Genomic DNA, 15836 nt, shown 5'->3' with positions numbered 1-15836 from the left:
TCCTTTTAACCCCCTATATGCCACACTGCCTCCCTGATATTCCTTTTAACCCCTATATGCCACTCTGCCTCCCTGATATTCCTTTTAAACCCTATATGCCACTCTGCCTCCCTGATATTCCTTTTAAACCCTATATGCCACTCTGCCTCCCTGATATTCCTTTTAACCCCCTATATGACACTCTGCCTCCCTGATATTCTTTTTAATCCCTATATGCTACTCTGCCTCCAGAAAGCCCCCCCCATATGCCACTCTTATCCCCCCCTGATTTACCAGTGCTTCTTTAGACTTCCCAGATTCCTTGATGTCTAATGGGGCAGCCGGCGGAGGACCTGAGCTGCTGCTGCTGGCACTTCCCCGGAGCTTCTATGAATGAGCACCGGAAGGTCATGTGATGTCATAGAAGCCCCAGAAATGGAGGTTGCAGACCTCCACCAGCTGCCGGAGAGGAGGATCCAGGTCCCCTGCAGTACGGCGGGGGATCTGAATCTTAGTCTTGTAGTCAGACCTCTATTTGAGGTCTGATTAGAAGACAACCTCGAATAAAAGACGGTGGTTATTCAAAAACCTTGTCTTACAATCAAGCAAATACGGTATATATATATGTATATATATATATCTGTATTTGCTCGATTGTAAGATGAGGCTTTTTCCAGAGCAAATGCTCTGAAAAATACCCCTCGTCTTATAATCGGGGTCGTCTTATAATCAGACCTCAACTAGGTCTGACTATGAGACTAAGATCCAGATCCCCCGCAGCGATGCAGGGGACCTGGATCACTCTGTCTCCCCCCCAATTACCGGTACTTCAGAGTCCCCGGTGCTTAGTCCGGGCAGCGTGTAGAGCTCTACGCAATTTGCGTAGAGCTCTACACGCTGCCCGGACTAAGCACCGGGCAGCGTGTAGAGCTCTAGGCGATTCGCTTACACAACTTCCGCTGCAGCCGGGAGGAGGTGCGGCGAGGGGTTGTCTGTGTCCATCACGCCGACCTTTCCCGGCTGTCAGAGATCAGAGTTCCCCGTGATCTCTGACAGCCGGGAAGGGTCTGCGCAATAGACGCAGACAACCCCCGCTGCTAAACGCACAACCTCCCGGCTGCAGCGGAAGTTGTCTACGCGAATCACGTAGAGCTCTACACGCTGCCCGGACTACGCACCGGGGACTCAAAAGCTCCGGTAAGTTTGGAGGAGGGAGGGGGAGGGAGTGTTAAATGGGGGCATAAGGCATTTCTGGAGGCAGAGTGCTCTGTGAAATGCCTTTTAACCCCCTTAATGTCATTCTGCCTCCAGAAATGCCTTTTAACCCTCTATACGCCACTCTGCCTCCTGAAATGCCTTATACCAACCAATATGCCACTCTGCCCCATATTATGCCTTTTAACCCCGTAAATGCCAGAGTGGCATATAGGGGTATAAGGCAATTCTGGAGGCAGAGTGGCACTCAGGGTGTCAAAAGGCATATCATGGGGCACAGTGGAATTTAGAGGGTTAAAAGGCATATCATGGGGCACAGTGGCATATAGGGGGCAGATGTGCATAACTGGTTGGGCAGGTTGAAAAAAAGGAAATAAAAACAAAATATTTTTCTCAATCATAGCTTTCATAGTTTACATGAATTAACATTTACTGGTAAAACTTTTTTCCTATAGGGTCGTCTTATAATCAAGCAAATACGGTATGTCCTTTGAAGAATCATATTTTTGTTTAGTAGATTAGTCCCATTCTCTGAATATCTTTTTAGTCATGCTGTTTTACATATAAATAATATGTTTTAGTTATTTATTAATCAAGAATCATGTGATGCTATGTTATCTTCTTTTTTGTATTTGTTATGGTCTAGCTGCTTTTCTGCTGCATTGCTGGAGGCTAATACAGCCTGGCTGGGTTGCCATGGCTACACTCCTGTCACTCAGCCCCTTTTGGCTATTTAAGCAGCTAAACTTCACTTCCTCCTTGCCCTTCTGTTGTTTCTGGCTGCAAGTGCTATCGCTGTGTTCCTGAATTCTTGTGCATGACCTGGTTTTCTCTGAAGTCCTTCCCGGCTCCTGATTCCTGGCTTGACCCTGACTTCGCTGATCTCCGTATTCCTGACCACGGCTTGTCTGAGTACTCGTCTTGGTTCCTGACCCCAGCTTGTCTTTTGGTATATGCTCTTGGATCACGATTTGGCTTTGTTCGCTATTGTTATTACAATAAAGGTGATTGCATTTTATGTTTCGTGTCTGTCTGGTTCCTGGCCCCTAAGAGTATTTTATGGTACTTTTTTGGAGCATCTGTTAGAAAAGAAAAACTTCCTGCTAGTAAAATAGAGCCAGAGCTCTTCTTGAGTGTTTGGAACACATAATCTCCCTTGGTGGAACCCATATCTAGTGATATGGAACACATGACATCACTTTCGGAAGTGCCCTTTAATGTATTTGTGGTGATTTCAGGACATGATTTATCGTACAATATATACGGGGGACTCTATCTGTATCTGTTTGATCGCCCTATGAACCTCCTGAAGAAGCTGGGACTTTGATTTTACCCAATGCAACATATTGAGGAAAAAAAAAGCATTCCTGGATCTGTATGGACTACTGAGTTTTTTTCCAGTGAAATGCCTTTCCTGCACTTTATCTTTGGCACTTTATTGAAAGAAATCTTGCTTCTAACTTAGCATGTCAGATTCTGTATTGTACTGCATTACATTATGTCTATTGTATTGACAATTGCCAAGTTGACCCTCCAATGGTTACAGTAGAAAAAGGTGACTGGAGGCATTTTGACATGACAAATAGGCAGCTATACCACCTGCAAGAACATGGGGCCTCATAGACAACTATTACAAAAGACTGCATGCTGTCATTGATGCTAAAGGGGGCAATGCACAGCATTGTACTAAGGGTATGCAGACTTTTGAACAGGGGGCATTTCATTTTTTTTCTCATTTGTTGCCATGATTTGTTTTATGATTGTGCCATTCTGTTATATATATATATATATATATTATCTCATAAGAAATAAAGGTTTTGCCTGCTCACTTATGTTTTCTTTAAAAGAGGACCTACATGTCCTGCAAAAAAATTCTGAAAGGGGAGGAAACGCTGATTGAAAAAAAAGATAGCAAACAAACCTTCAGTTCGCTACAAATAGAAAAAAATCCTTACATTTTTCCAAATTGTTTTTTGGATAGCTACTCTCATAACTCTCTTCAACTACTGAGAGTTTTAATTCGGTAAAGGGCAGAGTGTTCCTGTACTACCGTATTTGCTCGATATAAGACGACCCTATAGGAAAAAAGTTTTACCAGTAAATGTTAATTCATGTAAACTATTTTTTTAATAAAAGCTATGATTGAGAAAAATATTTTGGTTTTATTTCCTTCTATTTTCCAACCTGCCCCCCCAGTTATGCACATCTGCCCCAGAAATGCCTTTTAACCCCCATGATATGCCTTTTAACCCTCTAAATGCCACTGTGCCCCATGATATGCCTTATAACCCTATATGCCACTGTGCCCCATGATATGCCTTTTGGCCACCTTTGTGCTACTCTGCCTCCAGAAATGCCTTATACCCCTATATGCCACTCTGACATTAAGGGGGTTAAAAAGCATATTATGGGGCATAGTGGCATATAGGGAGGTTTAAGGAATTTCAGGAGGCAGAGTGGCATATAGAGAGTTAAAAAGGCATTTCTGGAGGCAAAGTGGCATTAAGGGGGTTAAAAGGCCCTTACGTCCCCCATTTAACACTCCCCAGCCCCCCCCCCAACTTACCGGTGCTTCTGACTCCCCTGTCATGTAGCCGGGGCAGCGTGTAGATCATAGACAACTTACGCTGCAGCCGGAAGGAGGTGCCGGACCGGTGCGGGGAACTCTGATCTCTGACTGATCTCTGCGATGGACGCAGACAACCCCCGCTGCTAGCCACACTGGGGCATCTACACGCTGCCCCGGCTACACACCGGGGACTCAGAAGCACCGGTAAGTGGGGCGGGGGGGGTTGGGGGGACAGGAGGATCCAGGTCCCCTGCAGCTGCGGGGGATCTGGATCTTAGTCATCTCATAGTCAGACCTATTTGAGGTCTGATTATAAGACGACCCCGATTATAAGACGAGGGGTATTTTTCAGAGCATTTGCTCTGAAAAAAACCTTGTCTTATAATCGAGCAAATACGGTAATCAATAATGCCTTGAGCAGTGTGGCAGATAAAGGTGAATTTGTGGTTTCAAATTTTCCTCACCTTTCCAATTGTTTCTGAAGCTTCTCCTCTTTAGCCTGTGCTTTCATCTGCTGCACCTCAATGGTGTCTGGTTTTCTGCGGCGCATGTACAGCTCATGGTTACCCATGCAGAGCTGTAAGATTCGCTTGTTGATCCTCAGCCTTGGGGCATAGAACACGAAGTCCTAAAATAATAAAAACAGGAGACATTGTAAGAATGACTTGCCACTGTTACTTAATGTGCTCCATTTGCAAAATGAAATCAAGCATCCAAAACTCTGAAAGGGGTTCTTTATTTAAATGTGCAAAGTATCAAATTGACGATCACTGGAACGTCCTTTCTATAATAATTGTAAAGCAATGACTTCAAAGCATTAACAGTTTCAAATAGGGCTGCAACTAACGATTATTTTCATAATCGATTAGTTGGCCGATTATTTTTTCGATTAATCGGATACAAAAAATGTAAATTTTTCATTTATTTAAAATAATTGAATAAAGTAACGTAGGGTGTTAAAAACAAACAGAATAAAAACTTTGATAAAAATGCATTGTTTCCCAACCTGACCCCCCAGTTATGCACATTTGAGCCCAGGCTTGTCACACTCCCCCAGACAGGCCACACTGCCCTCCCAGACAGGCCACACTGCCCTCCCCACATATGCTTATATACCCTATATGCCATATACCCCCAGATATGTAACTCAGACTCTTTCACAGACTTGTTCGCAGCACACCGACACAATACTTTTATAAATAAATACAGGGTTAATATTCACTGCCCCCAGGGTTTAGATTCCCCTCAGTTTGCCCCCCTTTACCTCTAACTGCACCTTAAGTTAACCTTATTAAATTAATTAAATTAAATTAACCCTCAGTCCTCAGCATTAAATTAACTCTGAAGAGAAGACCCCATTAACCATAACTGCCCCTAAATTAACCATAAACACCACATTAACTATTACTGCCCCTAAATTAACCCTAAACACCCCATCAACCACAACTGCCCCTAAATTAACCCTGAAGACCCCATCAACCACAATTAACCCTAAACACCACTAACTATAACTGCCCCTAAATTAACCCTAAACACCCCATTAACTATAACTGCCCGTAACTTTCAGCAGCCCAAATATTAATTTTATACTCACAGTTAGATGAGTTCTTGAGCCATGTGGACACTATAGGAAATGGGCAATGCCAATTGGCACTTTGGCCCTGCCCCTTTCTTGCTTCCTGTCCCTCCCTGCAGCCACTGCCAATTGAAGCCGGCCAATTCAATTTACCCCATCAAACCATATTTTTGAAAAATAGACACCCCAAGGTAGTGCTTTATTAACCCTTTCCATGCACTAACTTTACCACCAGCCTTTGTCAAAATTTGTGTGTGTGTGGGGGAGGTTTATCCCACAAATTGTACTTCAGGTGCGAATTTACTGCTCCTGGTACATGTCACTATCAAACAACACCCCAATATGTGTTCAGCAACATCTTTTGATTACAGTGATACCACCCATGCATGGATTTGTGTGGTGTTTGGGGGCTACATTTGGGAAGTGAGCTCCCCCCCCCCATTTTGGTCAGTCTGTGCCTATGCCCTATCTCTGAACCCAGCCACTTTAATTTACCTCATCGAACCATTCATTTTTTTAAAAAATTTGAAACGCTAATTTTAGCACTTGCTCATAATAATAAACTTTTATTTTTTTTTATCCTTTTTGGACTTTTTTTTACATCTTGCTAGAACTGGATGGATCCTCTGATGATGACATCACTGCATAATTATTTTTAAATGTTACCAATTTTTTTTAGCTATTTTTATTTTTTTCCATTGTGATTAAAAAGCTGGGTTCCATTAACTTGCATGGTTGAATGCCGTACCTGTATTCAACCTGCAATGGGAGCCAGAGTTCTCAAGAACTTTCCCAACTTTATTTTTTTTTAACTAAAGTGCCGCCATCTTGCGAGTTACATAGTTACATAGGCTGAAAAAAGACATGCGTCCATCAAGTTCAGCCTTTCCTGTATCTGTTAGTTTGTTGCTGTTGATCCAAAAGATGGCAAAAAAACCCAGTTTCGCTCTTTCCAATTTTGCACTAACCAAGGAAAAAAATCCTTCTTGACCCCAAAATGGCAGTCAGATTTCTCCTTGGATCAATAAGCTGTTTCCCCATAATTAAAGATTTTATCCCCGAATATTATGTTTTTCCAAGTATTCATCCAGGTGCAGTTTTTTTATTTTATTTTGTAAAGTAATTTTTATTTTGTCAATATAAAAGACGATTTTCAGAGAAACACAAATACAGACATGATATAGCAGGTACAATATATAGAGCAGAGCATCTCAGATGATCTCATTATAGGGGGTGATGTAAATAAGAGAGCCCCAGGTGAAACAGTAGACTGCACCATGTCAATAGGCGTGAGTATTGGCGCCCAGGTGACGAGGGCCCATAAAGGCGCACAGAGAGCGCATAGTATGCCAACACTGGCGGGTCTGGAACAGGTGTAATCATTGGAAATCATCTTCAGAAAGAAATACAAAGAATAGAAGAGAGGTAAAGCCAGGAGACAAAAGAAAGGCCCGGAAAGAGGAGAGGGGAAAAACAAATAAAAAAGAGAAGAAAAAAAAAGGGTAAGGGAACGGTTCACAGCGGGTAAGCCTCAGAGCCTCAGCTAGCCGAACAAAAGACATCAGCCATAGGTCAGATCCACGAAAATTGCCGCAGGTGACATCCCGAACTTCTCCAGCCACGGCCCCCAGGTGAAAAGAAAAATATGAGACTTGTCATGCAGGTAAGCTGTGATTTTCCATCTTCAGCATATGCCAAATTTTAGCTTCAACGGCGTGTATCTCAGGAGTGCCCGACTTCCACACTTGGGCAATAGCAAGACGGACCGGCGTACAAACTCGAAATATAAGACGGTGTGCTGGTTTAGTCAGAGCGTCCGGAGGATAGCTTCTACAGAGATGGGCCGACCAAGGCTCTGGTTGGCGTCACTCAGCAAACTGAAGAAATGGGGCCATATCGGCATAAGCTTGGGGCAAGTCCACCAAATGTGTAGCGGGGTCCCTGCCTCGTCACAGCCACGAAAGCAGAGAGGAGAATGCGTCGGGAACATACGATGTAGTCGCAAAGGAGGAAGATGCCAGCGAGACAATACCTTAAAGCAGTTCTCCTGTACGAGGGTGCAAGTGGTGACTTTCCAAGTGTTCTCATAGATTTCCCCCCAGTCAGGAGTCGAGGATTTGATCCAAGTCGGTCTCCCATCGGCGTTCAAAGGAAGGCGAGGACGGGTATTTCACCCCCAAAATATGATTGTATAGAAGGGAGATCGCGCTGCCGATTTTGTGCGAGCGGTTGCTTGCTTGTTTGTAAAAGGTAGGTGTAATGGGTTGCTTAGTTAGGGTTATAGATATCCTATGAATCCTTCGTCTGTCCCTCCAGGATAGTCTCCGGCCTCAAAAGGCTAATAGATGGATCTTTGTCTTAGATCACAAAAGTAGTCACGACCACCAGGATTGTGAAGAACAAATGGAACATTTTATTGTTGTAAAACATAGCCTTATATATCCACATAATTGAATTAACATTAATAAACAGGTACATGTAGACGACCCAACCTTTAATCCCCTTTGGCTACTGAATATCCTCCTGGCAGTAATCCTGTTAATGGGATTTGTTAACACAATGGAGTAACTGCTTGAGCCATGTTTGTTATGCAGCCAGGCTGGAGCCATCTCTGTCTACCTTGGGGCCCTGTATGACAGGTCGTTCTGTCACAGTAGGTATGTGGTCCGGATAGCGCTTGAGAAACAGAAGGAGAAAGTGGGAAATTTGGTGGTATCGAAAAATTTCAGTCGCAGGAATGTTGTGCAATGATGCCAGTTGCTGGAAGGAGTAGGGTCGATTGTTCAGGAGCAGATCTCCCACTGTGTGTAGTCCCTTGTCGACCCACCACTGGAACGGACGAATCTGAAGACCCACCGGGAAGTCCCGGTTCTGAAACAACGGATACCAGAGAGAAAATGAGTGGAGGAGGGTAGGGCTGCCGGAGACACTGCTTTTATCCAGGGTGGGGTGCCACATAAGCCATCGTAGATTCGCCCCAGAGGAGAGATCAGATTCCAGCTGAACCCAACGCGCAGACGAGGGGCGCACAGAGAGGGATAAAAGCATTGCTAACTGAGCTGCAACATAGTATTCATAAAGGAGGGGAGGGGATAGCCCTCCGGCCTTCTTTGACCTATAAAGGGTCGATTTAGCAAACCTGCTCCTTCGGCCCTGCCAAACAAACCTCTCAATAGCCCCCTGGAGGCCAGCAATATCTTTCCGATGATTTGGCAAGGAGATGGAACGGAAGAGATATAACAATTTGGGCAACAAAGTCATCTTCACTGCATAGATTCTCCCCATAAGTGATAAGGCGTAGGCGGACCAAGCGGTGAGATCGCGTTTTAGAGTCTGGAATAGTTGCGGATAGTTGGCTGCATACATCTGCTGACGAGAGGGGGTGACATTAATGCCCAAGGACTGCAGGGAGAAGGGCCGCCATTTAAAATCAAAATTAAGGGAGAGGAGCTTCACCGTAGGGGAGGGAAGGCTAATATTTAAGGCCTCGCATTTGTCTGAGTTAATTTTATAGCCGGAAAACTTCCCGAACTGCCCTAGCAGGTGATACAAATTAGGCAGGGACGTGAGTGGGGATGTCAAAGAGAGCAGAACGTCGTCTGCAAACAAGCTAAGTTTGTAGTCCCGGCCACCCACAGCAAGACCCCTAATATTCGGGTGCAGACGAATGGCCTGAGCCAGTGGCTCAATGGCCAACGCAAATAGTAGCGGCGAGAAGGGGCAACCTTGGTGGGTCCCGCCCTTAATTGCAAAAGACCGAGATCGGAGCGTGCCAATATCTACTACGGCTGAGGGGAGCGTCTACAAGGCCTGCGCACCGCGCAAAAAGGCCCCGGAAAAGCCAAAGGCCCACATGACTGACCACAGATACCCCCAGTCCACTCAGTCGAAGGCCTTTTCTGCGTCCAGGGACAGAAGCATCATTGGCGTCCCAGTCCTCCGACACGAGTGGACCAGGTTCAGAGAGTGCCTAATATTATCCGGGGCATCCCTCCCCGGAACGAAGCGCACCTGGTCAGGATGGACCAGAGCGGGCAGGACCCCATTTAACCGGAGGGCAAGCACCTTGGCAAATAGTTTCAAATCAATATTAATGAGGGAGATGGGTCTATAGCTGGAGAAAAGCGAAGGGTCCTTGCCCTCCTTGGGAATCATTACTATCTTGGCCCTCTGCATGTCCGGAGAGGGACACGCCTCCCCCTTGAGGAACGTGTTAAATAGCGTGGGCATGTGCGGGAGAAGGCATGCAGCAAAGGATTTATAATATTTAGCGGTGAAGCCGTCGGGACCCGGGGCCTTTGAATTCTTAAAGCACTTAAGGGCAGCAGAGACCTCGTCCACCGTAATGAGAGCATTAAGGTTAGCTAGGGCCGAAGGAGCAAGAGAAGGCAACTTACACTCAGAGAGAAACCGTTGCAGGTCAGACGATAGCGACACCGAGGGGGAAGTTTTCTTGCCGTCGTATAAGTGAGAATAGTACTCCGCAAACCGATCCGCGATGGCTTCAGGGTCAGAGGTCAAGCATATATATTACGTATAGTCCGGGAGCGAATGAGGTTCTGTAGCATCCGTGCCAACATAGTGTCTGGTTTGTTCGCTTTCTCGAAGAACCGTTGTTTAGCGCTTTGGTGGTGTCAGAGGAAAGTAATAAATTCAGCTGGCCCCTGGTGGAAATTATCTCCCAAAGAAGACGAGAGTCGCCGGAGCGTTTGTGATCCGCTTGAAGTCTGGACAAGATGGCCCCAAGGTCCTCGATCTGAGAAAGATGTTGCTTCCGCTTGGCCGAGTTCAGAGCTAGGAATTGGCCCCAAAGGACCGCCTTGTGCGCATCCCAGGTGGTACTGAGGGTGACCTCTGGAGTCAGATTCTCCGCGAAGTAAGTGGTGAGGGATTGAGTTATGGTCCCTCGAACTTCAGGGTCGAGAAGCAGGGAGTCGTTGAGTCGCCAGAATGGTCGCAGGTTTGGGGGAGAAGGCCTGCCAGTGAAATCTCTACCATGGCGTGATCCGACCATGAGATCTCGTGTATCTTAGATCCAAGAAGCGATGGAAGGAAGCATTGATTGAGGAAAAAATAGTCCAGCCTGGAGTACATTGTGTGGGGATGTGAGAAAAATGAATAGTCCCGATCTGTGGGGTGGAGGAGCCTCCACGCATCAAATAGTTTAAAGAGGGAGGCCGGGCAGGTCCGTGCCGTCGAGAGAGTCCTATCCATATAGGGATCCAGAACTGAATTAAAATCCCCGCCAATAACAAGACCACCCGGTGGAGTCGTGAGGAGCGATTGCACAAGCTTATCGAAGAATGTAGATGTCGGAGGGCTAGGAGCATACACGTTTACGATCGTGAGTGGCTGGTCATTATGCAGACCGTCCAGACCTGCCCTCCTGGTCAGAGAACGTTTGGAGAACACGAAAAGGAAGTCTCTTGTGTATGAGAATGGATACACCATTATGCTTATCTGGAGCCGCAGAATGAAAATGTACAGGAAATCGTGGATCCCAAAACTTGGGGAGACACCGCTGGCGGAAGTGGGTCTCCTGAAGTAGAACGATATCAGCTTGGGAGCGAACATAATGCCTCACTGCCATACGTCGTTTCTGCAGGGCGAGCAACCCTTTCACATTATGGGAGACTATCTTCAGCCTGGGATGGTGTAGGGAAGCCATTCGTCAGGAAGCTGGACCCGGAGGAAGGGACCCAAAAAAAAAAAAAAAGTGGGGGGGAGGTGGAAAGTGAGAAGAGGGAGAGAAAAAAGAGGGGAGAGCAGAGAAAGAAAAGAGAGAGATAACACCGGTGGGAAAGACCACCAGGGAGAGAACAATACAATTCAGAGAGAATAGACTCAGCACAAATGTGTCTATTTCGAGATTAACACAGGGGAACCTGGATGAGGAGGTGAGAGAGACACTCCCCTGGCAACAACCAAGAAAAACCTAATACATCAATAGAATTACGCAACAGAACAAACCTGATCAGGGCAATAGGAGACGTCGTCCCCAGTAAGGGACTGCGGCTACAACACGCTCATAACAGACCCAAACAATCTGCGGAACCCCATAGGGAGAAGGTGATTTGTGGTGGAGATATGATGTGAGCATGGGTAGGGAAAAAAATAAATAAATATGGAAAGTGTGCATGAGTGCGCTCTGGAACCGCGTTCCCCTCTGTAAGAGAGATGCCCAGGGAGGAGGTAATCTCACATTGAGAGGCGGGACAGAGAGTACTAGTTAAAGCACAGTGTGTAGTCATTGGCTTAAATAGATGCGTAGTCCCACGGCGCAGCGGTAAAACCGCAACCACTGCGAACGGGGAGAGAGCAATGAGAAATGCTTAGTGTACGAAACAAAAACAAAAAATTATGGAAAGTGTGCATGAGTGTGCTCTGGGACCACGTTCCCCTCTGTAAGAGAGATGCCCAGGGAGGAGGTAATCTCATAGCGAGAGGCAGGACAGAGAGTACTAATTAAAGCACAGTGGTTAGGCATTGACGTAAATAGAAGCATCGGTAGGGCCGCAGCCACTGCGGATGGGGAAGGAGCAATAATAAATGCTTAGTGTATGTGGGAAAATAAATAAAAATAAAAAAGTGTAAAGCATACGCGAATGTGCTCCGAGGCTGTACTGGAGGGGAATGTTACCCCACAGAGAAGAGCAGGACACCGTATGCATGAAGTGATAAGACAATGTGTAATGTGTAGATAGTGGTGTAGAGAGACGCCCTGTCCCACGATACAGTGCCACTCCCCAGCCAAAATGAGAGCAGGAGTAGACACTCGAAGGTGGGGAGAGGTGTAAGTGCTCAAAGATGTGCCCTGTTGGGTGGTAAGCGGTACCCGCGGAGGGGGTGCGGTGGCACAATCACGGTAGTACATCATCAGAACATCCAGGGCATTACATGCACATAGATATTCAGTTGAAACACACCAAAGTGCATTAAAAGCATCAGGCATGCGTTAGAAGGCAAAACCGTGACCCCTTACTAGGCAGGGGCAGCGGAGAAGACAGGCACATTACGACGATGGCGGAGGAAAAAAAAAAAAAAACTCTGACAAGAGTCCCACTAAAGCAATAACCGACCGGAGCAATAAAGAAGGCAAAACAAAATCACGAAAACACGGATCGAACACTTAGCTGTCCTCCACGATGAGAGCAGGGACGATCCCGAACAAGGGCCAAAAGATTCCCCAGGGTGCGCGTTGAAACAGCCGCAGGGGTCAGCAGGGTCTAAGCCGTGTCCTGAGGTGCGGGCGGGGTGACGATTGGCGTGGCTCCAAAGCCCGTGGAATACGTCCCTCCGATCGAGGCGACACTGCCGTCTCGAGGAGTGGTCGGTCCAGGTCAGCAGGCGGCCGGAGTCCCAGGCGTCGCAGGAACGGCCCAGCGTCAGCAAGCTCTCGTAGTTGGAGAAGTAGACCGCCCTTCTGTACAAGGAGCTTGAAGGGGAAGCCCCACCTATAGGGGACCCCGCGCTCCCTCGGGAAATCTGTGAGCGGTTTCAGGGCCCGGCGTTTACGAAGGGTAGAAGGGGCAATGTCCGCATACCACACCGGGGTAATGCCATCAAGCTTCGGTGAAACATTCCGTGTCGTGCGGAGGACAGCCTCCTTTGTTGTAAAATAGTGGCATTTGAGGACGATGTCCCTGGGAGGCTCGCTATGTCCCGGCTTGGGTCGCAGGGCTCTGCAGATCCGCTCTAGGCGCAGCTGCTCGTCCGGCACATCGGGCAGGAGTTGCTGTAGGTACCGAACGTTTATGAATAAACGAACGAACGTCCGTCAAGGTCTCTGGAACGCCCCTCACCCTCAGGTTGGAACGTCGAGAGCGATTGTCCATGTCTTCCACAGCGTCCTGGAGGTCAGCGCACGTGGCCTCCAAGCGAGCAATGGCGTCGTCAGGGTCCTGTTGAGCAGAGGTAAGGTGGTCAACCGCGGCTTCAAGTTGGACGGTCCTGGAGGCTAGAGCAGTAAGATCCGCCGAAATAGCCGATAGGCCAGCTTTAAGATCCGATTGTAGCTCCTGTTTCACCGATAACATGCAAGCCTTGAGGTCCGCGATGTCGCTGCGTGTGCTCAGGCCTGCTTCATCCGCGCTCCCTAGGCCTTCACCCCGTGCAGAGTCTTTCTTCTTAAAAAAGTCTGGCATCTCAGAAGAGGCCCCGGTTTTCCGCCCCTACGGGTGGACATCTCGTTGCTGGACGACAGGGTAGCACAAACAGTTGGGTAAGGCTAATTGTAATGGCTGTAAAAGCTGTCATTGCCGGGTGAGAGCAGGAGCTCACTCAATGTGCGTCCATCTCCCTCAAGCACCAGGACACGCCCCCATCCAGGTGCAGTTTAAACGTCTGTACAGACTCCGATAAAACTACCCCTGCAGGCAGAGAATTCGACATCCTTATTGTCCTTACTGTAAAAAACCCTTTCCTCTGTCTTAGACTAAATCTCCTTTGTGTCCTATGCATAGTCCTGTTTATGAACAGATTTCCACACAATGGTTTGTATTGGCCCCGAATATATATATATATAATGCTATCATATCCCCTCTGAGGCGCCGTTTTTCTAAACTAAACAGATTTAAATTTGTTAACCTTTCTTCATAACTATAGTGCTCCATTCCTTTTAATAATTCTGTAGCCCGCCTCCGCACCCTTTCTAGTGCTATGATATCCTTCTTTAGAATAGGTGCCCAAAAAGGTGTGGCCTTACCATTGATTTATACAGAGGCAAAATTATATTTTTATCCCGCGAATTGATGCCCCTTTTTATACAGGACAATACCTTACTGGCCTTAGCAACTGCTGACTGACATTGCACATTTTTGCCTAGTTTGTTGTCTATAACAATTCCCAAATCCTTCTCATTTGTCATTATCCCTAATTCACTACCGTTTAGGGTGTAGGTTGCTTGTGCGTTCCCTACCCCGAAGTGCATAACTTTACATTTATCTACATTGAACTTCATCTGCCGTTTGTGTACCCAGCCCCCCAGTCTATCTAGATCACTCTGCAGCACAGTAATATCCTGCTCGCACTGTATTACTTTACTTAGTTTAGTGTCATCTCCAAACACAGAAACACACCTATTGCCAGGTCATTTATAAACATGTTGAATAAAATTGGTCCCAGAACAGAACCCTGAGGTTCTGTGACAAAGACTCGCACAGTGGCGGTTGTGACTTCTCTCCGGAGCAGTAACAGTGCGTCCTGGGGTGGGTGGTCTCTGGGTCACGCTCAAAATGTTGAAGTGTTGGGAAAAATGCAGAATCATGAAGAATATGATATAAACTTAAACTCAATGTTACCAATCGTTCCCTCCTTATCAAAGATCTGTTTATAGTCCCATACCAAAAGAACATTTGTGCGATTTGTGGCAAAGCAATGAAGGAGCTATACTTCACATGGTATATGTTAAGTGCTTCATACAAAAATAATAAAAAAGAAACATTAAAGCCATCTCTATTTAAGTATGCAGCCATTCTGTTTAGAAATATAAAATTATCTATTATATAAGAAAGAACATCTTGAGGGAGAGAAAGCTCCAATGCCTGTCTTTCTCCTCTATGACCTCTACAACTTGATTATCTACAGAAAAACTAATGTATTGGAAAGATTCCTCTCTCCATCATCATATGCTCCTTTTGCTAAAGTCCCCTATTCCGAAAACAGGTCCAGTACGACCGTTCTTTCCCAATATGATTATGGTCATATTAGGAAAGTCTGCACAAACATTTGCCCTTTAACATTAAATTGAGCTGTGTTACAACTAACCAATACAAGCTTGCAGACATATTATTATAAAGGATCCTGAAGAACAGATAAGGATAAGTTTATGCAGTATCCCTATTCAACATACAAGTGTTTGTAAAGACTTTATAAAATAGTTATAAAATCATTCCACTTACAGGTGCCTTCTTGTCAATGGGTTTGATTATAAACTTCTTGTCATTAAAGGAGATATTCCTGATTTCACTCCATGGGAATCCAATTTTAGGAGTCAACCTATCAGAGAATAATTGTAATTCATTTGTTAGAATTAAAATAAGGCTCATACACACATGTAGATTTCAAGTATTTTATACAATATAATGTTGCTTGTTTCCCGTTGTTAGGTTGGTATATGAAAGGTTTGTCATGGTTCAGAAATAATAAATAAATAATATGTTCTCCACAATACATAAATATGTTACAAAACATATGTTTTCATAAAGCACACATTTCCCTCACTGCTGTGTCCTTTGTGTTATTCTTAGTTAATTTTTTTGAAGGAAAACCATTCAGCCTGAGGTCCAACCTTGTTGTCCAGGAAAACAGCAGAACACACTCAATATACACTGTACAGAACACAAATGCTGCCAAAGCTTGTTACTGTTGGCTATAAAAATATAAAATACTGTATTTGCTCGATTATAAGACGACCACCCAAAATTTGAATATTAATTTAGGAAAAAAGAAAAAGCCTGAATATAAGATTACCCTATAAGAAAAAAAGTTTTACTAGTA

General features: G+C 45.6%; 1 protein-coding gene across 1 annotated transcript in view; it reads right to left on the bottom strand.

Moving 5' to 3' along the window:
- The window catches only part of EZR (ezrin), a 72413-nt gene that overhangs the window by 13472 nt on the left and 43105 nt on the right, over positions 1-15836 (bottom strand). The window contains exons 8-9 of the mRNA XM_053460874.1: positions 15239-15335; positions 4228-4391 (exon numbers count right to left, since the gene is read on the bottom strand). Coding sequence (XP_053316849.1) covers positions 4228-4391; positions 15239-15335 — 261 coding nt within the window. The remainder of the gene's footprint in view (positions 1-4227; positions 4392-15238; positions 15336-15836) is intronic.

Source organism: Spea bombifrons, chromosome 3 (assembly GCF_027358695.1).
Source record: "Spea bombifrons isolate aSpeBom1 chromosome 3, aSpeBom1.2.pri, whole genome shotgun sequence".
Lineage (NCBI taxonomy): Eukaryota > Metazoa > Chordata > Amphibia > Anura > Pelobatidae > Spea > Spea bombifrons.
The sequence above is the reverse complement of the archived record's forward strand: the minus strand, read 5'-3'. Positions and strand labels throughout refer to the sequence as shown.